Source organism: Stegastes partitus, unplaced genomic scaffold (genome assembly GCF_000690725.1).
Source record: "Stegastes partitus isolate 25-593 unplaced genomic scaffold, Stegastes_partitus-1.0.2 Scaffold448, whole genome shotgun sequence".
In the NCBI taxonomy this organism is placed as follows: domain Eukaryota; kingdom Metazoa; phylum Chordata; class Actinopteri; family Pomacentridae; genus Stegastes; species Stegastes partitus.
In genome coordinates, this window is record NW_007578179.1 from 63,997 (window position 1) to 89,001 (window position 25,005).

A 25,005-nucleotide genomic window follows, 5' to 3' on the forward strand; every position below is an offset into this window, starting at 1 on the left:
CAACTAGCAAGAGGATGCCATTGTGAACCTTCAACAGAGCCGACTCTGTGCTATGGAGAGGTTCAAACCCGCACCGGAGCCACACTGTCAGGAGGGGATGCATTTGGAAAAAGCCAAAAGGCAAGGGAGGAGAAAGAATATAAAAGTGAGGTAGCAAAGGGAATTAATCCAATCCTGCAGCTGCAGTCTAGCTCCTTTCGACAATAGCAGGATGTCTTAGGCTACTTGCTTCTACTTTACAGCTGCCCTCTAACCATCTCAGAGGAAATGCAACGGTAAACGTATTTAAATAACTTAAAACCTCTTCTTGTCCTCTTTTTCTGAAGCCACATTTTTGAAAAAAAAATAAAGAGCATGGCAACAACAAAGAGCATGAGCCAGGAAGAACAAAACCGTCTGAGTTTGCTCTTTCACTCCTACGATGTGGATCATTCAGGGCGGATTGAAAAAAATGAATTTTCTACTATTTGCAAAGAGCTCAATGTCTCCTCCCAAGAAGCAACGCGCATATTCAACCGCCTGGACGTCGACAAAGACGGCACAGTCACCTTAGAGGAGTTCATCAGCGGCTTTAAAGAACAACTCCAGGGAGAAGACGATGACGCAGAAGAAAACATGAACGCTGATCAATCAGGACATGTCACATCCAGGTGAGACGTGGAAAGTCACAAGTGCTACTGTAAACATACATCTAGGTGCAGTGAATGGCAAACTATTAGTTCAAGGCTTAAGATGTGAACTCTGCTGCTCTCAGAATATTATATATACATTCTGATCCCTACATCTTGGAGGGGTTTTGCTTTATTTGATATGAGTGAAACTGTAAAATTACTAAATATTTAATTTTCATTATGTATGACTCTAACCTAAATTAAAACATGATAGATAAACAGGAATTTCCCTGAAAACCTGTTTAAAAAGTGTGATGTGTCAGTTTTCCTTTTTGATGAAAGCAGACTTTATTCACCGTTAATGCAGCTGTCAGGCCTGGAACACATGACATGGAAATGTCTGGTTTTTAGTTCTGAGTGGAGATTCAGATGGAAAACAGCCCACAGGATTGGTAAAGGCTTGTTGTTTTATTTAGTGAGACAATTAAAAAAAAAAGGATCCTGAAAATCCATTTGGCATAATCAAAGGTAAACCTTTAAACCTCAGATGCAAAAATAATTACAACCTTTGCACAATGACTTGCAGCGCTCACACGCAGTACACAAACAATGCTTTTATATTTCATCACGCAGTAGAAATGTGCACTTAAATGTTAAATAGTCAACACAGGTCCTTGCAAGTTGGTGGGACAGAAAAGATTTTGCAGCAAAAGTTGAGCTAGCTTTCACTTTTTTGCCTGATGACTGCATTTTCTCAAGATCCTGTCAGGCCTCTTAGTGGGTCTGCGTTATGGGGTTAAATAATAGTTTGCAGCAACAAATACATGATGAAAACAGAAGCGTTTAAGAGAGCAGTGTGACATATCTGTCCTTCTGATTGATCATGTTCAGAATGAATGAAAATAATAATGAATAATGAGAAATTATTGTACAAAAAAGCTGTGTATAAAGGACTAAAAAGTGGTTAAAAAATGAAAATAAAAAATATAAAAAAAATAAAAATGTACCTGTTTCAGAGATTTTTCCTGTTTTGGTAGGTTACATATAGTATCCAGCAAGATAATAATTTACAAGTTTATTAAAAACAGACAAAAAACAAAACTTAAAATAATGTCCACATCCAAAATCAGTATTTTAACAAATACTTGTTAATTTTGTGACCACAAAGTTACACCGTTTTACTGTATTCAACTTAGCTAAATAAAAATAAAATAAAATTTTAAAAAAACTATACAAAATAATTAGTTTCTGGATATTTACAGTTGCCTTTCACTTATTTAAATATAGTAAAAAAAAATAAATAAATAAAAAGTAGTATATTTAGTATAAGCATATTTATTGTGAACAAACATGGTGAAAGAATAAATTATCTTTAATAGAAGTCCAGATTGTTATTCACAGTTTTAGCCTATCTTCTTTTTATTTTTTACAGTTAATGTGTACATTAATGCATATCTGTGATATTACTAATTATTAGCTATAATTTAACATAACAGGGAAAATCTATAGGATGATAGCAAATTGCTCAAAAAAAAAAAATTACAATTAAAAACTGTATAAAAGCATTCATTCATGTATTACAATGCTGAGATGCAAACTACACAGACTGCAGTGTTTACTGGGTCAGTGTGTTTTCCAGCATCTCAGGTCCATAAACTTTTCTTCTTGCAACAAAGCAGCTCATCATATTTGGTTCTATCAGTTATCAAGTATATTCAATTACATAACAGTCTGTTAGGCTTTCCACGCTGTGGAGCCACTTTCATTTGGCCTGAAGCCCAGAACTCCATTGTTAAGACGAGAGGAGTGACCACACACACACACACACACACACACACACAGAGGTATGGCAGGTCATCTACCTGCGTCAGACAGCAGCTTTCTGTCCCTTCAATGTGCTGCAACAAACGGGATCATAACTCGGTGAAGAGAACACAGGAGGAAAAGTGTCACAATGTTTGATTCATCGATCACTGAGAAAGTTTAAAATAGATTCACGCCATTCAAACTTCTGGAAACGCGCAACAGCTGTCGGAATGTTTGGATAAAAGTGGACCCAGTCTGGAAGTTTGGAGTTCTAACTTTTCGTTTTTTCGGTGGGAATAAAACACTGACTGTTCTGCTGGATTTCACCCTAATTTACGCAGACGCCTCCCTTTTTTTTTTAGCAGGCAGCCACATCCCCACATCAGGGGAATGAGCGCACAGGAGCAGGACCGACTCCGCGCCCTCTTTCACGCCTACGACGTGGACAACTCCGGGAGGATCGAGAGGAACGAGTTTCTCACCATCTGTGCGGAGCTGCAGGTGTCAGCGGCCGAGGCGGACCGGATATTCAGCCGGCTGGACATCGACGACGACGGAACCGTGACGCTGCAGGAGTTCATCGCCGGCTTTCACGACCGCTACGGAGACTTCATGGAGTCGGACGGAGGAGACGTGTCCGCCGCCTGGGAGAACTTCGAGAGGAGGCTGGGCGAGCAGGCCAAGTTCATCCCCAGGTGAGAGCGCACACCTGTCCGCCGGACAGATGGGTGGATGCAGTTACATTATGGAAATGTTCAGGTGATATGAATGTGTCCAAACAGTGAGCGCAGTGTGCGTAAAGGTGATAGTGAGACATTAACTATCCCAACGGGGAAACTCACGAATTAAATATTACAGAACGGAGCTCTGAAATAAACAGAGGGAAGCTTTAAAAACTTGGGCACGTTTTAAACTGCGCTAAATAATGGTGCACACATATGACAACATGCACCATGTTTGTGACAGTGACAGAGCTGTTATGTAAAAGGTGTGTTTAAGTTCTCATACAAGTGTTCCAGGTGTTTTATCTGGATGCATCTAAACTAGACATAAATAGAGGGAAACAGAGATAAACAGAGATAAACAGAGATAAATAGGCAGATAAATAAGATTTAATGTTAAGTCATGGATCTGCTGTCTTTGTACAAACTGTAAGAAAAAGTGTCACAGCTTCTCATACAAGCAGATGCATGAAGAGGGAGATCTGCTGACTACAATTCAAACTATAATAAACAACTATTCAGTTAGAAAATTAATCTGACACTCTTTTAATAAATGATTTGTGCAATTTAAAGGCATTTCCAAGCAAACATGTCAAACATGATCAAGTCCTAGCGTATTACGATTAGTCAAAATAAAGCATTTTGGGATTTTTTCTCACCGTTTATAGACTGAGTAAAAAGTACACTATTGGTAAAGACATATTTTCAAAAACAGTTTCCTAATTTTCTTCAGTTTTCTTGGACTTCTTTTCTGACATCTACAGTGCTAAAAGTTTACACACCTGTCAATCATTTGACATTTTTTCTTCTGTGGGAATATGTCCGCATGCTTTCAAAAATATATATATTTTTTAGGGCCAGTCAAGGAAGGTGACATAAAAACAAACATCATTTTCAAACTGTATGTCTCAACAACTGTATTTTTCATCCGTATCACGACTGGAGCCAAGCAGAGTCGACTGAATCTGGGCTACACCCTTGACACCAGCTGAGCTCTCTGAGTTGTGTAATGCCATTCATGACATTCAGGTCAGCTGAGTGACATTTCGTTGCAGAAGCTGAGGCTGAACAATTAATGAAAATGTTGCATAATGTCCAACTTGCAGCAGCTGCAATTTTTTTTTTGCTTAATGTGTGACAACATACAAAAAATCGAAGGTGACACAGTGATGTTCCGGCCCATAAATCAGATTCTCCTGGTGTGAGGAATTATGCTTGTTTGGTTCAGACCGCAGCAAAAATCTCATCGTCATTTTTACATTTGTTTCAGTGGGGAAAAAAGTACAACTATTTCCTTTCCTGTTGAAATTATGACTCACATCTCTAGAGTGTTTTCTCCTGACTACATCCTTGCTTGTGTTGTATCTGCTCTCAGACGTCTGTCGTTTCTGATAAAAGCGTCTGCCAAATGAAATTGTAGAATCTTAATATTTGTCCCAATAATCACAGTATTAGCTGTATCAATCAGACATGTTCTTCAAAAGCATTTCTTATGGATTCTGTTTCACATGAAAACTAATGAGAGATTCTTTAAGATGTTACAGTGAAGCTGAGCTTTAAGGCTGGATGGAATCAATACTGGGATAATAAGAATGACTTTACAATTTCTGTAAATATGGGGCTGCAAGGTGGAGCAGTTGGTAGCACTGTTACCGGTTCGTGTCCCGTTGGGGGTATGTTCTCCCCGTGCAACGTGGGTTCTCTCCAGGTTCTCTGGCTTCCTCCCACACAGTCCAAAAACATGTTGAGGTTAATTGGTGATTCTAAATTGTCCGTAGGTGTGAATGTGAGTGTGCTTGGTTGTCTGTCTCTAAGTGTAGCCCTGTGATAGACTGGTTACCTGTCCAGGGTGTCCCCTGCCTTCACTGTAAGTTGGCCCTGAAAAGGCTCCAGCCCCCCCATGACCCTAGTGAGGATTAAGCGGTGTATAGATGATGGATGGGTAATATCTGTAAATATAATGACAAATAAAACCAAACCAAAATGTGCCCTGAACTGTGTTGTTATCACACAAAATGCAAAAAAAATTGTGTACCATGACAATTTTTTTTGTTTCCAGCAACAACCTCAGACTGAGATCAGTTCACAATATGAAATTCAATCTATGATAATATTGCATTAATTCCCAGAGATATTATACATGTGTACTGTTTTCACTCAGCCAGCTGCAGCTCTTTGCTCTTTTTCTTTACTTTCCCAAGTAATGTAAGTACATCAGCAGCTTCACCAAAGGCAGCAGAACTTCAATTTGTCATGTGTTGCTATAGAGACTCCCTGAAGCAGTTCTAAATTTAACTAAAACAAAAAGGAACCTGACAGTGAAACATTGACAGCTGTTACATATAATTAATGATGCAGCGCTGTGGAGCCGGTGTCAGGTCATTAAGAGTTTTATTAGATATCAGTACTTGTCGACGCTCTGCTCCACTAATGTTCAGCTGTTGATTTTGTGTCACCGTGTCTCTCCTCCCATAACTGCAGTTATCGGCTTCCTTTGTGAATCCAGGTGGGATGTTTTTCTTTCATTAACATTTTAAGTGTTTGACAGGGGAGAGGTGACTTTGAGAAACAGGTTTTATGAACAAGCACAGGAGGTTTCTTTTCCTGACTGTTAGGCGCAGTGAGGAAACATTTTATTTCTAAACTGAGAAATCATTTTGACAATATAACCCTCGTTTGTTCTCACATTGTTGCCGCCAACGGCTAACGAAACCCGTATTTGTCTGTTTGGAACAAATGCTAATTCTTGGATAAGCACCATTCAAGCGCTTCAATTCTCTTTGAATATGTCAGTGAGGACTTTGCGTTCTAAATATGTAACTGCGATAAACAGAGATGAATTTTTAGAGGGTTAATCAATAACAGGAGATGCGTTTTGACAGTAAAGACTCCAACAACATACGTTTGAGCCAAAGTCGACTGATGTTCATCATTTAAATCTAATTCACTGATGCTAACTTGAAAAGTCACACACTTCTAACTTACTCATCCCACTCCATGTTTCACTGTTGGGGCGATGCATTCACTGTGGTGGTCCTGGCCAGGTTCACTCCAAACCTCCTGGACCACATCTGAGCTGAACAAATTTATAGTGGTCTCATCTGACCAGAGAATTTGCTCCTAATATTCATCAGGCTTCTTTTCATGCATTTTAGCAAAGTTTAATCTTGCAGTTTATTGCTGAAGAGTAAGCAAGAGTTTTGTTCTTGGATGCCGTCTAAAGAGGTTCATGTGATATGATGTCCTTCATAATGTCTGAGCTGTCACAGGATCTCCAATTTCCATCAATAACCCTGAAGCACTTGACCATCTGCCCATCATTGCATTTCTGGTTAGCTGTGCTCTGGCTGCTGATTCCATCTTTGTGAAGACTTATAATCAGATTTTTAAATTCTTCAGACAGTTTTTTTTTCTGTGTGGCACCATGATGCAAACAGCCCAGTCCTGAGCTGAGTGAGTTCTGGTGTTTACAGGTCATTCTATAACCCCGTTCTTGCAGTTAGGCTGATTGGAAATCACAGCTGTACTGGATTTGGTTTCAATGATCACAGTACGTCTAACTTGTGGTGTCATTCACTTTCGTTGCATTGAGTTTCTACTCTGGGACCTGGTTCTCAGTGTTATCTTTCTAAAGTATTTGTTTTTGATTGTTTATGGCACAAATTGCTTGACTTGTCAACTCAGAAATAATACAAATGTTGAGAGAAGATGCAATTTGAAATCACTGAAAAGACGTTTATGCAAATTTCTTGCTCAGCTTTTCAGACAACATTTGTCATTTTAGAAGTTTTTTGTGGAAAGCAGATTTCTGGTTCGTCGTGTTCCTGGTTTTTGTATCAGCACCTAAATGTGGGAATCAAATTGACATTAATATCAAATACGTTTTGCTGGTAACCAGTCCTGTATTGGCTGACATGCATCTGTATCTGTTTATGTCTTTATACATTTTATAGATTGCATGTGGCTGTGCTTTGGCAGTAAAAAAAAAAAAAGTACTGTATGTGTGTGTGCGTGTTGCCCCAGGCCTGGCATGGGACTCGTCCTCGCGCTGCTGTGCTGTGGCATCAGGACATCGATTGTCACAGCGGTCCTGTCTGCTAAATGCACCCTCTTATCCTACACTAGTTGCAGCAACTGTTACATCAGTCAGCTGAGTGATGACGGCTTAGAAAATCTCAAACCCTGCTTACTTCCAGAAAGTGTCTGTTTTTTAGGGGATGAAAGAGTGTTTTGTGTCAGTGCAAGAACAAACACTAAGAGCAAAAAAATCAATTTGATTCCTTTTCATAGTTTTATTAGTATTTAGAACTACTTATTCGATATTTTATTTTGCAATATTTCATCTCTCATCTGACTGAGACAGTGAATAAAGTTCTAAGGGATCATGCTGTGCCGTAAAAGATGGTTCTTCTGCGCACAGTTATTCATAAGATGCTCTTCATGTTATTTCTTTTTGTACCAGATAAACAAAAGTGTGGTTAAGCGTCTTCAAACAGTTTTGGTCTTTTAAATAAAAGGCTCACATATTGTTTATCAGTGTTTGTGCACAGTGGACAGCTTGTGACGTTCTGGGAAGTTTGAGTAGCAAATAAAACAAACCAGGTTTGTACAGTGGGCAAAAAGGAAATCCTTACTTTGGGTGCATTATTTTCAGGTTTTGGGTTTCTCAGCAGCTTTGGATTCAATCAGCTGCTTCCTAACAACTGCTTCTGTTTATCTCTGTTTATATGTTATCTTCACAGGTGTGACGCTTGTGTCTATAATGATCAGTTTGTATGGAACTTTGCCGTGTGTCACTGAGAGCTATTGACCGACATGCAGCAGTGTCTATATGCAGAGGATTACAAGCAGTCCACCCTGTCTGAAGTCAAACACGCACGGGGCACTTACGTGACCCATTTTTACCTGCCTGCTGTGACGCACTGCATTAAAATGATGAGGATGTAATGTACAGTGGATAAAATGTGTAATGAAGTTGCTGACGTTGATGTTTAATTTCAAACTGACACATCTTGATGGGATCAGCGTTTTCTGTCAGAGAATTTTAAAGACAAACGACACAGCAAACGAAGTGAAATGCATAAAAAGTAGCAGTCAGTTGTTTTCCTTTCAAATCCTGTTTGGGGGAATTAGAACATGAACCACATGCATATTTATTAAAGTTGTGTGTGTTTACGTAAATTTCTAACTGATTGCAAGACTCCACTCGAGTGACTTAAAAAACCTGTTGCCTTCCGCTTACAAGAAGAAGTAACAGCAAAAACACAAGTTTATTATAACAGCACCGTGGAAATACAAACCATCTGATAAACCCAACAGTATATTAGTTAGTAATGTTTTATATTAACCACAATTTACTGTTGAGAAAGCACTTTCAGCTCTTTGTCATGACATGCGAGTCTCCAAAGTGAATCTCAGAAATAAAGTTGCACAATTTGTCATAGTGATGGAGTGGCGCTGACTCAAAGCACGCTCTTATTTTGTCTGTAATATGAAAGTATTTCAAGGTGTACTCCACTCTCATTCGACTGTTAAACTCCAAGGACCTTTTTTTTTTGGCTGTCATGGTACATGTGAAGTAGTTACAGTTGTATATATTAGGCAGCAAGTAAACAATCAGTTCTTGAAGTTCCTGTGCTGGAAGCAGTTGATATAATTGATAAGGGCCAAATAGTGATGGTCAGACAACAGGGTCAGAGCATCAGCAGGTCTTGTGTGGTGTCTCCAGTGAAAGTGATCCAAAGAAAGACAACCAATGAACCGGTCATGGGAACCGAAGGCATGTGCACTGCTGAAAACCTTAATGGTTGCTATGATAGAAAGGTGGCAGTTTGCTGCCTAAGGATCTGCTGCTACGGTCTTATGGATTTTATGCCTCGATTGTGGATCTACACAATACTAAGCAATCACTGTGTATCATTCAAGACCAAAAGTAGTGTGCCATGTCCAGGAGCGTTCATGAGTTTTAGTATTGAATGAGGTACATTTTCTCACAGTTCTAAAGTTACAAGTCTAATTCACAACAGTTGTTAGAATCCAGGGCTGCAAGGTGGCTCGCTGAGGAGGAGTTTGCATGTTCTCCCCGTGCAGCGTGGGTTCTCTCTGGGTTCTCCAGCTTCCTCCCACAAGGTTCAAAAACATGTTGAGGTCAATTGGTGATTCTAAATTGTCCGTAGGTGTGAATGTGAGTGTGCTTGGTTGTCTGTCTCTAAGTGTAGCCCTGTGATAGACTGGTTACCTGTCCAGGGTGTCCCCTTCATTCACCCTGAGTCAGCTGGGATAGACTCCAGCCCCCCACGACCCTAATGAGGATTAAGCGGTGTATAGATATTGGATGGATGGATGTAATAATCCAGTTTCACAGCTACACCCAAATGTTTCACGTGCCGTCCGTCTTCTAACTGTCAATAAAGGTAGAACCAATAAACCAAATGCTGCTTTACCAGCTGGCAGCAGTTAGTGTCAGCTTTTTTTTTGGATGAAGCAGAACTGTGATTCTATAATTTAGGACTAAAATTGTGCTTGCAAAAAAAGAAAAAATGTGACTGTACACACATCAGAAAACAAAACAGCTGATGTCAGATTTCTTCATCTTCTTCCAGGCATGAACAGGCGGCAACGCTGTACCAGAACATCAGTCTGACTGAGCCCAGACTGATTCCTCAGTTTGAGAAAGTCGTCATTAACTTCACCAAAGAGATCAGACAGCAGAACTCAGAGATGGAGAATCTGGCGCTCGCAATCAAACGGTGAGCAACGTGCGCACACACACACAAACACACACACCCACACACACACACACACACATGGTTTTTGCAGCCTTCAGTGACGATGAACAACAAAGGTTTTCATCTGCAGTCCATATTAAAACACCACTGTGGATATTTAGTGAAAGCCTCTACATAACCACAGATTTTCTATTCAGTCAAATACAGGTATAATATGTAGAACATTCTCCTTAAAGCCGCTGTTTCATGAACTGTAGGGACATTTGATGGATTATGAGTCTACAAGTGAGGAGTTTTTCTTTAAGCTTCTTCTTATGGAAGCTGCAAAGGAAAACCAGATAACACTGCGCAACTCCATGACACATAAGCCTTATGTCAAGTTCACATCCGCCACATAAAGTCTGCATGATGTAGGCTCATCTCTTTGTTGATCTTTGTGCTGTCAAGACTGAGTCTTGTAGAAATGTGCCTTCTCTATTAAATTGCCTCCACAGAAGGCTTGTGTGTCTCCTTTCATTATGTGATTTTGTGCTCCAGTTTCTGTCGTGCAGGTCAGGTTAACATTAGATGTTTTCTTCAGCTTCCTGTGATAATGCACAAAATAAAACAATAGACAGCAGATAATGGATGATGGATGTTTCTGGAGTACAGTGAGATGATCCTGTTGCTGCTTCACAGAGCTCAGGACCAAGCAACAATGCAGCTCAGTGAGATGGAGGAGGAGATGGACCAACGTATTCACGCCGCAGAGAGAAAAACACGAGAGCAGGTGAGAAAAACACATAAGAGCTGCATTCAAATAAGGCGTGAGCTAGTTGCTGTGAAGTGTTTCCCTCCCTGGAGGTTGTGAAGACAACGTGATAAGCTGGAAGCGTTTGTTCAGCTCTTCCCTCATGTCAAACAAACAGACTGCTGATCCAAAGTCAGATATGGCTGCCGATCAGCTGGATTTCACAACTCTGTGGATGTAAAACAGTAGATAGATAGAGGTGCCGGAGCATGTTTGATCCTCCAGTTTAAAATGATAAGACTGTACGTATTTGTGGGTGGTGTGTGGTTGGAAATGATAATCTGTAAAGAATCTGGCTGCACACTTGGGGACTTAAGTCGGCTGACAGGAGGTTCTAGATAACGTGCCATCAGCTTGGCGCAAACCTGAACTATTGTTTAAAGTGTTTGCAGTAAACGATGAGTTAAATCTCTTTTTTGATTCAGTGATTAAGGAGTCCTTCAATGTCAGGCTCCTCATACATGTAATGCCACAAAGACAGTTCAAAGATTGAAAACACATTTGTGGATCAGAATTTCTTCTTTCTTCTTCTTCCCATTAATCATGTGGAGAACCTTCAGATTTTTCTGCTGCCCCTGTATGTAAAACTTTATATAATAAAGTAGCTCAAACTAGTTCCACCTGCAGCAGCTACCACATGCTGCTGACACACTGATGCTCCACTATTAATAATATCATCATGTCATATATAATAATACATCAGTCAGAGGGACCAAACCAGGACGTTTACTTTCATTTGCAATACTAACTTTAAGTAGGCGTGTTAATGCAGGACTGTTACTGGTAATGGAGTACTTTAACATTGCTGTCGTTGCACTTTTACTAAAGTAAAGGATCTAAATATTTCTTCGAACACTAGTTTTCTATGAATTATAACCTCCTGGATTGTGAGTTTCATGAAAGCTGGAGATGTTTCCTGGAAACACACTGAACAGCGTGTTGTGGGAAATGATAAGCTTTGATAACAATATTTAGCTCTGACATGACATGAAGTGTAAAAACTGTAAAAGACTTCACAGCAGTACAGATCACTCACTGGATCAGGATTTATTTGACTTCATTTGATGCTATCTTTGGTCCTGGTGTTTCTTATAAACTTGGCGGGAACACAAACTCTTTCTTATCTCTGCGCTTGTAACAAACTTATGTAAGTGTTCTCCACTGACTCAGCTGCTGTTTGTTTTGTCTAGGAAAAGCAAACGAAATTAGAGCGACACTCACCTGTTCTCTCTCTCACTGTAATATATGTGCACACAGTCCTGGTATTTTTGGAAACTATGGAAATACAGTTACTTCAGCGCTTGTCGATTCTCCAGCTCCTCCTTCGATGGTTCACAATCTGCCCTAAAATAGCACCGATTAATGTGTCACGGAAAAAACAAACACACTTACACGCATATACATGTCATCTTATTGGATGTAATCTATTTATTTTTGTTTGTTTTTGTGTTTGTGTGTGTTTTTGTAGGAGAAGAAACGAACAGAGGCTGCGCTGAATGACTTAAGAAGAGGTTATGAGACTGAAGTGTGTGAGCTGCAGTGTAAGGTCCAGAGGATGCAGATGGTACGTTTTTAACTTCTTTGACTGAGCTCCGTTTTCACCATAACACATATATAAAAAAGACATTTCAACACAATTAATATGGAGATTAAAAATTAAGTTCAGATTTGGTGCATTGAAAAGGCAGAGGCAGACAGAAAAGTTGCAGTAAAGAGACCTGTGTAGTTTTTAACATTATTTGTATAAGCTAATTGTTGACTTAAATCGTTCTTCCTTTTTTTAAAAGAAGAAAATTCCAGCACCCCTGATTTGTTCAATGATATCATAGTTTCCTGGTGAGATGGTTATGTAAATTTGGGTATGGTCTGCACAGTAACAGCAACATAATTTGTTGTTTTCATAATCTGAGCTCGTGGCAGCATGTAGATAGTCAACAGAAGAGGCCCCAGAATGGAACCTTGGGGAACTCCACAGGTTGTTTTTGTCTCCTCAGATCTGTAATTCCCTGTAGACACAAAGTAGTCCTTGTCCTTTAAGTCGAATTTGAACCAGTTTAGTACCAGAAAGTCCCCTCCAGCATGTAGATCATTTGCAGTATTTGCACAGTAATTATATTATTCACACAACAGTTAGAGGAACTATGCACTTAAGAAAATACAACCATACATTGTTCTACTGTCCTAATTACCGTCAGACAGAGATGCTTGCATTTGACCTATTTAAGTTTAAAGAAAAACAGCTACTTAAAACCTGTGTTTACATTTTCGGGAAAAACAGGATTCTGCTGATTAAAACTAAATGGTAAATGGTCTGCACTTAAATAGCGCTTTTACCCAAAGCGCTTTACAATGTGTTTTTCATTCACCCATTCACACACCAATGGTGACAGAGCTGCCATGCAAGGTTCAGTGTCTTGCCCAAGGATGCCTCGACTGTGGAGGGGTGAGGGAATGAAACCGCTAACCTTGTCACTGGAGGACAACCCACTCTACCACCTGAGCCATAGCCGCCCAAACTGCAGCTTCTAAAACTACACAGAGACTGACTGTAACCTACATGAAAGTCAAATAATCTCAATCCTAAATACGTGAATTTGTCCATCAGATTGAAGAGAAGTACAAGGACATCACTGTGAAAGACGAGAGTTCAGCTTTGAAGAAGAAGATCAATGAGCTAACGCTGGTGAGACCGAGAATGCTTCAGCTCATTTTTCAAACAGTGAATTTCAGTAAATTTTGAACCCTCCTCACTCATATTCATCCATTTTGCTTCTCGTCTCTGCAGGAGAACCAGCGGATGAAACAGGAGCTGCTGAGGTCTCAGACCAAAGTGGCCTGTTTGCAGAGTGAGATGGACTCGCTGAAGACGGAGTTAACAGACCAAAGCATCAATTCTGAAAGGTGAGGTGATTTTTTTTTTTGTTTGTATGTAAGGTGTGTATGCATGTATGCTTAACATGTTGGATAATGTGCGCCGTAGGAGGCCTCAGCATCGTACTTCTGATCTGAGTTTCTCTCTGATGTCTTTAGTGGGCATACAGCAGGGAATGTATGTTCAGGTTTTCATTGTAAGAAGGAAAATGTGATGTTTCATTACACTACACACTGTCTCCCTCCTCTATATCCACATACACACTCTTTACTTTCGCTGTAAACTCTGAAAGTCTAAACCCAGAGTTGACATGAAGTTGCAGAGCAGGTTTTTTTTCTCCCCCCCATCTTTTTCTTTCCTCATTCAGAGCTTAACTTGAGAAGAATAAATACCTGCACCTTGTTCTACATCACACATATAAAGGCTCAAATGCTCCAATTCATACACTTCAGTGAGTTTCAGACGAATCAATCTGGCCTCCAGCTCCTTCTCAAACAAAACCCCTCCCCTGAGAAGCTTCGTTTCAGAGGGACGGAGACAGACAGAGAGATGGAGGCCCCACCTCCAGTGAACTCGCTCTCAGGGCTTTTAATGTTTTGTCACAGCTGAAACAGGATATCCTGGAGTGACTTCACACACACAATTGCTTCTTCAGAAGCGTTGCTTAGCAACCGCAGCAACAGAGCCACGGGCAGGACGACACTCCTCGGACCAGCCCATCATGTTGACACTGTTGCGTCTCCGTCTTGGAGGTGTCTTGTGATATTTATAGATCAGATGTAACGTCTGTCAGTAACCAAGTGAAGCCTCTGCTGTCCTGGATATGAAAAAGACAACCACTGTACCTCCACTATTGTCAGTTTTCACAATTAGAATGACAGTTTATGTGTTTGTATGATGTGCTAGCACTTGAAATATGCAAAAGTTTCAATATTTATTTTTAGATTTACAATCTATAAAGCATACAACACCCTAAACCCCGAGCGGATTCTTGCTATCTTTACCCTTGTTACATTTTTACCACTGGAAGAACTCAAAGATGCCGTTTATGTAGTATAACAAAGTTAGAATTCAGTAAATCTTAAAAAGCAAAAAAAGTTTAATCTTTTTCTTTATTCTACAAAAAAGCAAAAACTGTCACATTGACTCTATTTCTTTATATTTTCAGTTCCACCAGTTCGTTTGTTTCTTTACCTTACATCAGTGATAGCATATAGAAGCCAAATTTAATCATTCTGTAATATGAAAGTTATCAGTACACTGAGAAACTCTGGTTTTGTAGCTCGGCTTTGTGCAGGAAGGCAAGTTAAAAGAAACATTTGTGTCTTTTCTGTACGTGTCACTAGAAATAATGTCATTGCAACAATTTGGTTTATCTTAACAGATCCATGTAGGTGGTTATTTATGTTCAAATTCAATAACCGTGTTTCTGACTGTGTCTTGTTGCAGAGACGAGGAGCTCATGAAACACTTCTCTGATGAGCGAGACATCCTGGAGAGTCAGATCGAGATGCTGCAGTGAGTCAGAGAGTAACACACATTTACTGTCACTGATCTCAATGTGGTTAAAAGAGCACCTGCAATAACAACAACACAAAAAAAAAAACATATTTAAGTAACTAGGCTCCAGCCTCGCCGCGACCTGAGTGAGGATTAAGCGGCGTATCGATAATGGATGGATGGATATTTAAGTGACATTTGATTTTCCCTGTGTGTGTGTGTTTGGATAGGACAGCTAACAGGAAGCTCCATGACAGCAACGATGGCCTGAGAACTGCTCTGGAGAGGATCACAAAGGTGAAGCTGCACAGCTACTAAAAGCACTAAAAAAAAATGACAAGTGGCTGAAGCTATTTCATCCATTTGGCTGGACTCTATTGGTATTATTATTCTACATGTTTGTAACAGCAGATGATAAGGAGCAACATTCAGCCTTCAAAGGGAGTTTTTTATGGTTAAAAGTATTTGTTTTAAGGGATTTTTTAAAACAGAACTGTATGTTGTGTTGCGACATTCAGCAAATAACTGCAGTACGTCACAGACAGCCAGGAAACGATCAATATCAAAACTAATTTTCACCTTTTCTGTGTTACAGTCTGGTAACGGTGGGTCACCAGGAGAGATTAAGAATAGAAACAGAAGTAAAAGCATCTGCTACACATCACCATACGTCCTAATGGACAGGTAAGACCTACAAACAATGCAGGTTGAAGTGTCTGAAGACTAAATTTATGTAGATTTATATTATCTTTATATCCTCTGCACCAGTGCACAAGAGCCTGTCTAACACTATAGATAACTTTAGTCTCTTATTCCTGAATAACTTTACCATAATTCCTCATTTTAGAAAGAAGTGGTTTGCAAAACTCACGAGAGTTAGCAGCTTCAGTGGTCTTGGTGCAGACCGGATTTTTCAGGTTGAAGCCATCTGCATACTGTACACAGTGACAAACACATCGAATGAGGATGTTCTTGCTTAGAGTGCATTTACACAGTAGCAAAAAAAGTGGTGAACATGCTGTTTATTTAAGGTGCTGTACAACTGAGAAGGTGATTCAGTCTGTGGTGTTTAAGATAAAAGTTTTGTCCTCATAATATGAAGATAAAGTAGGAAGTAGAATTCACTTATGATAGATTATAGCATTGAATGATGTTGTGTCCTTTCTATACAGGAGTACATGTACAATTTTAACCATGTGTGTATGTGTGATTATACACATCATGCAAAGACAGCACAGACTTTAGGGACAGGACTGTACTTTTCAGGCTATAGAGACACTTTTCATCTCAAAACCCACACACAGGTTTGAAAGGCATGTTATCGTTTTAAAAAAACTGGTAAAATTACACTATTTATTAGAGTCAGACACTGCAAAAACAGAACAAATCGTTGGATTTTCACCTTTCCGATGTTGTGTGAACTACTCATCTCTGATGTGATGTCCTGTCAGCAAACTGAACACATCTAAACTCGTAATATTTCATCAAAATGACTTTATTCCATGTCTGTAAAGATCCTCAATCATCCAGGTCATGGTTATTCTCGTAGATTAATCGTAGCAACTGGACTTGCTTGAGTTCCTTGAAGACTTTTCACCTCTCATCACCACTGCACGAGGTTCTAAGAGTTAAAAGAAAAAAAATTTTAGGAAAAAGAAATTGCGCTTTAGAAAAACGGAGGTTGTCATGATAAGCACTACCAAGTATTAATACATGAAAGGCCTGAGTCACTAAAATAACCACTACTTGAACAAAAAAATCTCACTTATCACTAGTTTCCTCTTGGCATGTAGGGAGTTTTCATCAATAAAGTAAAACTACTTGTTCTGTTGAGACACAGGGTTTCTGGATAATCCCCAGACCTCCCTCTGAACAGTTTCTATAGTAACTACTAGTGGCTTTGGGTATTTCCTTAAACCCATCTCCCCCCCTGAAGCACAATGAGATGATACAGCGTTCGTGTTTTTATGTCATGATCTCCTCCTCAGGTTCTGCCAGCGTACAGATGAGTATCCTCTGTACACCCGGCGGCCCAGCTGCGACACTCTGGCCTTGGCCATGTGTGACCCCGGCCTGAGGCGCCAACACAGCAGCGAGTGCGAGGAGGACAGCCTGCCCGAGATCTACGTGGACAGCGGCCTGTCGACGCTCAGAGGCTCACACGGAGGCTACGACTCGGAGCACGACGTCAAAGGTCAAGAAGAAGAAGAAGAAGAAGAAGACAGGGAGGAGGAGAAGGAGAAGAAGAAGAAGAAGAAAAAGACGACGACACGGAAGGATTACAACAATGACAGCATGATGGAGGAAAATTCCGACACTGATGTGAGGCGATAACAAAAGCAGCTTTGTATATGTACATATTTCATAGGACTGCACAGTTCATGTGAGGCTGGCAACACACTCATAAATCTGATGTATAGCTGTTTAGCATTAACATTTGCTAAGTAGCTCTAAAATGTGTGAATCTGGTGGGAATGTTGTTGGTTTTGCAAGTATTGATGATGATTGATGTGATTCAGATGACATCATCACTCGTCTACTTGTGACCTTGAATATCTGTACCACAACTCATGGCTATATATTAGTTAAAGACAATTCAGGATCATGAAAGTCCGTAGGATTTATCATCTGGAGACCACGAACAGTCCGTTTGTAGCTTTAAACAACTTGCTGATATTCGCAGTGACCGTACAAGTCACATTGTTGTAAAGAATGCTGACATGAGTTAACTGTGCGTCTGATCCTGTGTGTCCAAATCACAGCCAGCAGAGACTCAGGATGGAGAGTCGGCATTCGGGTCAGAGAGCAGCTCAGTTCTGGACTGGAAGCTGTCTGAGTCGATCAGCGTCCCGCCACCTGCTGCTCCGACAACACGGAAAGCCCTCAGTGCCATCAGTGTTCGGGTAAGAGAGAGAAGTTATGAAAGAGGGAAGGATGCACAATGAAAGATACAAGTGTGGGACTTTGAAAGTTCAAGAATAAGCTGAAAAAGATTTTTTTTTGTGGTGCTGCCCAATAATGTAACAGCTACTGGTCAAAGTTCTGTCAGATTGTTATGCACAGATACTGAATTTCCAACAATTATTTTTAAAACCAACAACAAAATTTAAGCAAAAACGGTGAATCGTGTTCAACAGTAAGCCAGAAATATATTATTTTTGCCGACTCTATTGGGCACTATTACAACTCAAGGAATAGATTTTAATAACTGTGTTGCCTTTTTTCTTCTAACACTTTCCTCAGCATAAACTTTACATGGTGACTATCAGTGTTCTTTACTTATTAAAACTCTAATTGTATTATATAAGATGCAATCTCTAGCCCTTGCTGGTGAGGCTTTTAAGGTGTTTTTATGTATAAAACATTACTGTGCCGATCATTACAGATACAAGACGGAAAAGCAGAAACTTGAAAAATGGTCAATGCTGAATACAAAAATACATTCAAATGCATAGAACTGAAGTACAGTCAACTAATCAGTGCTGCAAAATATAACTGCTGTCTTTCCTCTGCTTCCTCTGCAGAAGGAGGACAACGACAGCGCTGATCTGGGCTACATGACGTCAGAGAAGGCCTACAGGATCGTGTTAGCTGGAGATGCCGCTGTGGGAAAGTCCAGCTTCCTGCTCCGCCTCTGCAAGAACGAATTCAAACTGAACTCCAGCGCGACTCTGGGTGAGTCCGATAAACTAAACTCTCTGTTAATGTTTAGTTGGCATAGTCTGGTTTTTATCGTCTCTTCTAGCAAAAAAACTATTGCACATAACATCTTGAAAACAAATAAAAAGGTGTCAGCTGACAAATTAATGATTAGTTTCTGCACAGAGTGGCGTGAATTCACAGCTACTAAGTGTTCAGTGAGTCTGATCAGAGGTCACTGACTTTATACTGTCATGCAAAATGGAACTTTTCTATTCCCACCGCCTGTGTGGTTGACACGTTTGACTGTCTCTCTGTGATTTTTTAGGAGTGGATTTCCAGATGAAGACACTAATCGTGGATGGAGAGCCCGTCTTACTACAACTATGGGACACTGCAGGACAGGAGAGGTGTGCTCTGTTGTTGATGGGGTTATTACTGCAAGTGTGGGGCTCCTAAAGCTGAAAATGAATACACACATTTGTTCTGTTACAACAAACACTGCACATGAATGTTTATTTTGACACCTTGCTTTATATGTTTGTGTGATTTATTTTCTCTTGTTTTTTCAGGTTTCGCAGTATCGCCAAGTCTTATTTCCGGCGGGCAGACGGCGTGCTGCTGCTGTACGACGTCACCTGTGAGAAGAGCTTCCTTAACGTTAGAGACTGGGTGGACATGATCGAGGTACTGCACTACTCACGTCTGCCAAGAAGTTAGTGCCTGATGCACTTTGAATAGAAAGACATTTCCAGACACGTAATGGTGGAGAAAGTCAAAGAAATCTATCTACTGATGTACTTTAGCATAATGGTGATTTGTGTCGGCAGCATCATTGTGAGTTAAAAAAAAGTTCAATTGAAAGTCCGACTAAGTGATCCTGCTTGTTTCTCTCTTTCTCCATGCAGCAGATATGTAAGTGTTTGGATGCACAGCATGTACAGATTGTGTTCTGCTGTTTTGTTTTTTTTTACTTTCTGTGTGTGCATGCGTGATGTGTAGTCTGGTTTAGTGCGCTGTGTACACACGTCGTTCCAAGAGTTTAAATCTTCAATGTTTTTGTTTCTTATTTTGATTTTTTTTCAGCACTTCAACTCTGAAATTGCCATTCTGATGGCTGACAAAGCAGTTTGCAATACAGAGTTTGTTTTCTTGTTGCTCAGCAGGATGTATCCCGTGAAGATATTCCCATCATGCTCGTGGGTAATAAGTGTGATCTCAGACCAGAAGCAGGGAACTGCGTCCCTACCAGCTATGGGGAAAAACTGGCCATGGTAATGACCAATAAAAGACACTCGTCTTAGTATACTATACACATTTTGTCCCCTCTTTGTGAACATTTGGTACAGTTGAATCCTACCCTTGTAGCATAGCATGAGCTGTAATAGTCAAAATGAAGTTGTGCGCCAGACAGGGGAATAAACACGAACTTTCACCTGCCACTTTGAAAACATACTTTCATGAACAAAATAAAGGGAACGACCAGATAGCTTGTTCGCTTTCGCAATAAAATCAGTTCAATGTCATCATTTAAATCTGGTACAACCAAACCACATAATATCCAAATGCGAAAATGTCTCACATGCAGATGCCACGTAAATCAAAACAAGACTTTTTCGTCGTTTGCATGGAGGAATGTGTTCAGGAAGGTGAACAGTCTGTAGTCCATAACAAGGATTACAGTTCACTTCAGTTCTTAGAAGTGTTGATGTGTTTGTGAAGGGACAAGGAGGGTAGAAGAGGACAGCAGGAAGATTAGTGCACAATAACCTGAGGAGAAACCTGAATATTTAGAGTAAAAAAAAAGAGACTTATCTTAACTATAGTCCAACAAAAACACAGACCTCCACCACCACGAACCATATCTAACCTTGCTCATAGTCGAGTTTCTTATTGCCCAATAATCTTCATCAAATCCAGCCAGATCCTGGATCCAAAGCCACTCTGTTTATACGCCACAATTTTAAAGTAGAGATTACTATTACTTCATCTATTTTAAACTCCTCACTTTGCTCTTTTTATCTCACAAATGTGTCTCTTTTATCTCCTCCCTCTCTCCACTTTCTCTTCTTTCCTGTCCAGGTAGAAAACATTGTGTATTTCTGTTTTCAACACCCTCCTTTACCTAATCCGAGCTTTAACCCTTAACTTGTCGACGATAAAAGATCAATCATTTCTTGTCTTTACCCAACAGACATACAACACTCTGTTCTGTGAAACTAGTGCCAAAGATGGTTCCAACATCCTGGAGGCTGTGCTGCACCTGGCCAGGTGAGACACACAGGGAAAAGAAAAGTGTGTTTTTAGATCAACACAAATTGCCTTCATGAGTTAGACACTGAAAACGCTTAAAAGCCTATTGCCTACTATTCTGTCACAGATTTAGTAGATGTTTCATTTTTTGGACGAAGATGTACTTCATAGATAGTTATTAGAGGCATTAAATTTTTTTAATATAAGCAGGCTGACAGGGGTAGTTTAGTGGGACACCGGAATGGATCATTTCAAATGTAGAGAAAGATCTATTACTGGCACCAACACTGAAGATGATGAGGGATCATGAAGACACCATCCCTGCGTAATAATAGTAATAAATCAAGGTTTATCTTTTATTTTACTGCTGCTATAGTTCTTAAGTTTCTAATCCTGAAATGTTCTGCCTTCATAAGTAAAATTAGGTTAAACTGGTCTCCAGATTTGTACACCTTGCTAGAATTTGGTTTATGTTCAACAGAAACCACAAAAAAATATCATATCTTTAAATTTCTGGAACAAATTCTCACACTGCCTGTTAATTAGGATATAATTAGAGTAGGAGATTAATACGGGCAAGTGTCTGGAAACAACAAAACATATAATAACACTGTGAAATGATTTGTTTCTTTCCCCTTGTTGCACCTACTCTTCTTTGTTTTCCACCTCACAGGCAGGTAACAAAGTACGCCACCTTCGAGGAGAAAAGTCACTTTAAGTCGATGCCCAAGTTAGACGCTCCGAGGAAGAAACCCAACTTCTCCTGCTGCACCTGATTAAACTCATCAGCGCCGGACGTCCACCTGTAACTCCATGTGAACTTCGTACAAGTGGAGCAAGGACAAGAAAAAAAACCCGACAAAACGGCAACAGGAACAAACCATTATTGTGAATAACTAAAGGAGTGTTACGTGAGATTGGAACGGAATATCCAAAACACACAACAGTTCAGATCTTTATCGCCAAAGATATTTAAACATCATGTTTTGTGCTGCGTTTTTGAGGAATGCTTTCGTCAGCTTCGCTTTGTGAAAGTTCTGTTATACTGTGTCGCATATTTCACAGGTGTTTCCCAGTACGCACAGTTTCCTAAACTGACGCTGTCAAGTGGTGAAGATGCAAGCAAAGCAGGGAAACAGAACGACAGCTGGGAAAGTGTGAGAAGAAAGTGACGCGAAGTACATGAACGTTGTTTAAAAGTGATATTCGCATGTGAGGCAGAGAAATAACTGCAGGTGACGGAGGACGGAAAGTTAGTTCAGCATGTAGCTGTGATGAGAAAGTAAGAGAATAGATGTTATCTCATTACTTCAGTTATCTCCAGTTTACGTGCTGGTTTCAAAAGGTTTATGCAGCATGTTGGGGATTTGAGAGAAACTACAAGTTTAATGTTTGCACCAACCACAATGTCAGACTTTACTGGAAGTGAACGTCATCAATAACCAACAAGGTGACACTGAGAATTATGGGAGAAGTTAAAGCTAATAATGTATGTATATATATATCCTGTCTCTAAATGAGTGTGTTTTTACCACAGCAGTGTTACATTCCTTCTCCACTGAGGATGATTCTGTGTTTTAGAATTTATACTTTTGGAACTGAACATATCGCAGACAGTTTTCAGTTTGCACGAGTGCTTTGAAAACTGCTTTAATTATCTGGTATGAGTAAAGAAAATTAGGGAGGCGTGAAGCAAAGCTCTTATTTCTACCAGATATAGTGAACATATGTGTTTCTGTTTAACTTAGATGTGAGCCTGGCAAACTGCCAATAATATTAATCATAATACTAATAAAACCATATTATTCATATTGAACGCTGCAAATGAAATGCTGGTGGGATTCTCAGTCTCTAGAATCCAGACTTTGTAAAGGTTGGAATTCTTTTCCAGTCTTCTGTGTGTGTATATAGAAATTGCACAAATACATGTTAATAAAAGAAAGAAGAAGAAAAAACCATTCATATTGATTATATAGGTATCCAACAGTTTTTTCTAACTTCTCAACATAAAGCAGGTGTCTGGAGGTGAAAAAGTTAGCAGGATTTGAAGCTTTCTTTTTTTAAATTATTGGCACGGTCCAGTTGCAGTGTTGCACATTCAATAGAACCACAAATGAACCACAGACTTTGAGAATAAACCATCTGAAAGGGTTCATTGTTATCTCCATTTGTATGATCTCAAACACTAAACTACCTTTTTACCTTGTTTTCAGATGCCGCTTTGTAGGAACACGTTTGTCTGATTTTGTTATGATTTTGAATTCATTTCATCATGTTTTCTGAATCTCAGCATCAAACTGTTTCCTTAATTTCAGATTTGAAGTTAAAACATGTTTAAAAAGTATCTCAGCGTTCATGTAGCCAAGAACCTGTTGCTCCCGTTTATTTGTTTGTATAAATGTCTTTGCTGATGTTTTGTGAAGTGCAACTGCGAAGTCAATGTCTGTGTTTAAAGTCTCTTTCTCAATAAAAGAAAATATACTGTGAAGTAGTCAAAGGAGATTTATTCAGGAACAAACACATTGGTCACAATCTATTGGAAAGAAAGAAAAAAAACTCACTCGACTTAAAAATCAAAGTAACAGAAGTAAAACTGCCCTTTTAGTTGAATGGCTCCTGTTAGATTCATACATACTGTCTATTATACTTATATTGTCACTGATGCATCCGTACATGTAAGACTATAATTCTGTAGCTTGTTAGAAGAGAGAAATGTTACCTGCTTTTTGTAATGTACCGTACATAGCATCATCAACAATCCTATATTTCCCATATTCTGGGACACAGGTCAGTTATGAACCTGGAGATGTTTATTAAAGGGTTGCAAAGAAATCATATTTTACCAAAATAAAGCTGAATAAGGTAATAAGTTACTGTATTTTGAGCTACTGATATACCAACAGCCTGAAACTTTTCACAGGCGTTGCTGCATGTTTCTTTGTCATCAACAAAACACTGATTTCTTCCACTGTAGGCCATCTGTCCACTTGGTAACTAATCCGTCACTCGTACAGTTATCTCAAAGCTGCTCCTACAAGCATTGATTTAGCATTAAGCTACTACCGCCGGACTACAACACAGACACATGGACCTGGTCGTATTTGATTTGATTGTCTCGTCTCTTTTCTCACGGAAATACAAGCAATCTGCACCCCCATTAAAGACACAAAGGAGAAGACAAATCAATAAATCAGATATTTTCTCCTTGGTTGCAGCTCTAAAAGACCCTCCTGTTAGCCGGAGCTCCCCGAGCGTCTGGAAGTGTCTCCGAGCATAGCTGCTAGAATAACTGCAACATATGTTGGGGATTTTGCACTGCGTACATGTGTGTGTGCGTGCGTGTGTGTGTGTGTGTTAGCAGGAGTGTGTTTGTGTGTTGGTGTGTTTAGAGCTGGCACGGGTCCCTGTCTCCACCTCCCATCTGTTTACATTGTCATGTGCTTGATGAGGCGAGACCACTCATTTGTCAAACAACATGTGGGGTAGCGGAGGTGGGGATGGAGTGTGCGTAGGGAGAAGCAGCTGAATGGTGTGTGTTTGAGTGTGTTTGAGTGTGTGTGTGTGTGTGTGTGTGTGTGTGTGTGTGTGTGTGTGTGTGTTCGGCGGTAACAGGGGGATAATTAGATAAGGGGACTGTGCAGCCGAAAGGTTAATGACAGTAATGAATATATTAGTGTAGAGGAGACAGAGCAGGTTGTCGTTTCTGTTCTGCACCTGCAGGTTCAGAAAATGTACAACACCGCAAAGCCCAGTAATTCAATAAATGATTCTGTGCACTTTTGTAGAGATGAGCTGTTCTTTCTAAAGGCCAAAGTTTTACAAAAGCAAATTTGTGACAATGGAGGATGGTTCACAGAGGAAGAAAGATAAACACATTACCAACGAAGCTAAATTAATTGTTTTGAGCGTTTTAATTCTGTTCTGGGTTGAGTTGTAGTTAAAATGTTGTTTTGGTATAAAAGACCTTGACACCTTTCTTTTACTTGTTTGTATTCACATAATATGGATTAAGTTGATGAAAAAAGCATCTGTTGCTTTCAGAGAAGAACAAACCGTCACAAATCATCAAGTCACAATTTTGACT

General features: G+C 39.8%; 1 protein-coding gene across 1 annotated transcript; it reads left to right on the forward strand.

Annotated features, from left to right (window-relative positions):
* Positions 1 to 354: 354 nt before the first annotated feature.
* On the forward strand, positions 355 to 23,412 carry rasef (RAS and EF-hand domain containing). Its single transcript, XM_008286300.1, has 18 exons — positions 355 to 650; positions 2,780 to 3,112; positions 9,742 to 9,888; positions 10,546 to 10,636; positions 12,126 to 12,221; positions 13,263 to 13,340; positions 13,443 to 13,558; positions 14,979 to 15,047; positions 15,260 to 15,326; positions 15,625 to 15,713; positions 17,018 to 17,351; positions 17,792 to 17,932; positions 18,554 to 18,704; positions 18,997 to 19,078; positions 19,241 to 19,355; positions 19,832 to 19,942; positions 20,863 to 20,939; positions 21,595 to 23,412. The coding sequence occupies exons 1-18, from the start codon at positions 355 to 357 to the stop codon at positions 21,695 to 21,697; spliced, it is 2,496 nt and encodes an 831-aa protein (XP_008284522.1). The 3' UTR covers positions 21,698 to 23,412.
* The last annotated feature ends 1,593 nt before the right edge of the window (positions 23,413 to 25,005 follow it).

Bases quoted from the DNA above. Each gene is read 5' to 3' on its own strand.
- rasef (XM_008286300.1), top strand. From the start codon at position 355: ATGGCAACAACAAAGAGCATGAGCCAGGAAGAACAAAACCGTCTGAGT. The intron at 19,079-19,240 runs GTGTGCTCTGTT...TTGTTTTTTCAG, and splicing joins GACACTGCAGGACAGGAGAG to GTTTCGCAGTATCGCCAAGT. The intron at 20,940-21,594 runs GTGAGACACACA...TCCACCTCACAG, and splicing joins GCTGTGCTGCACCTGGCCAG to GCAGGTAACAAAGTACGCCA.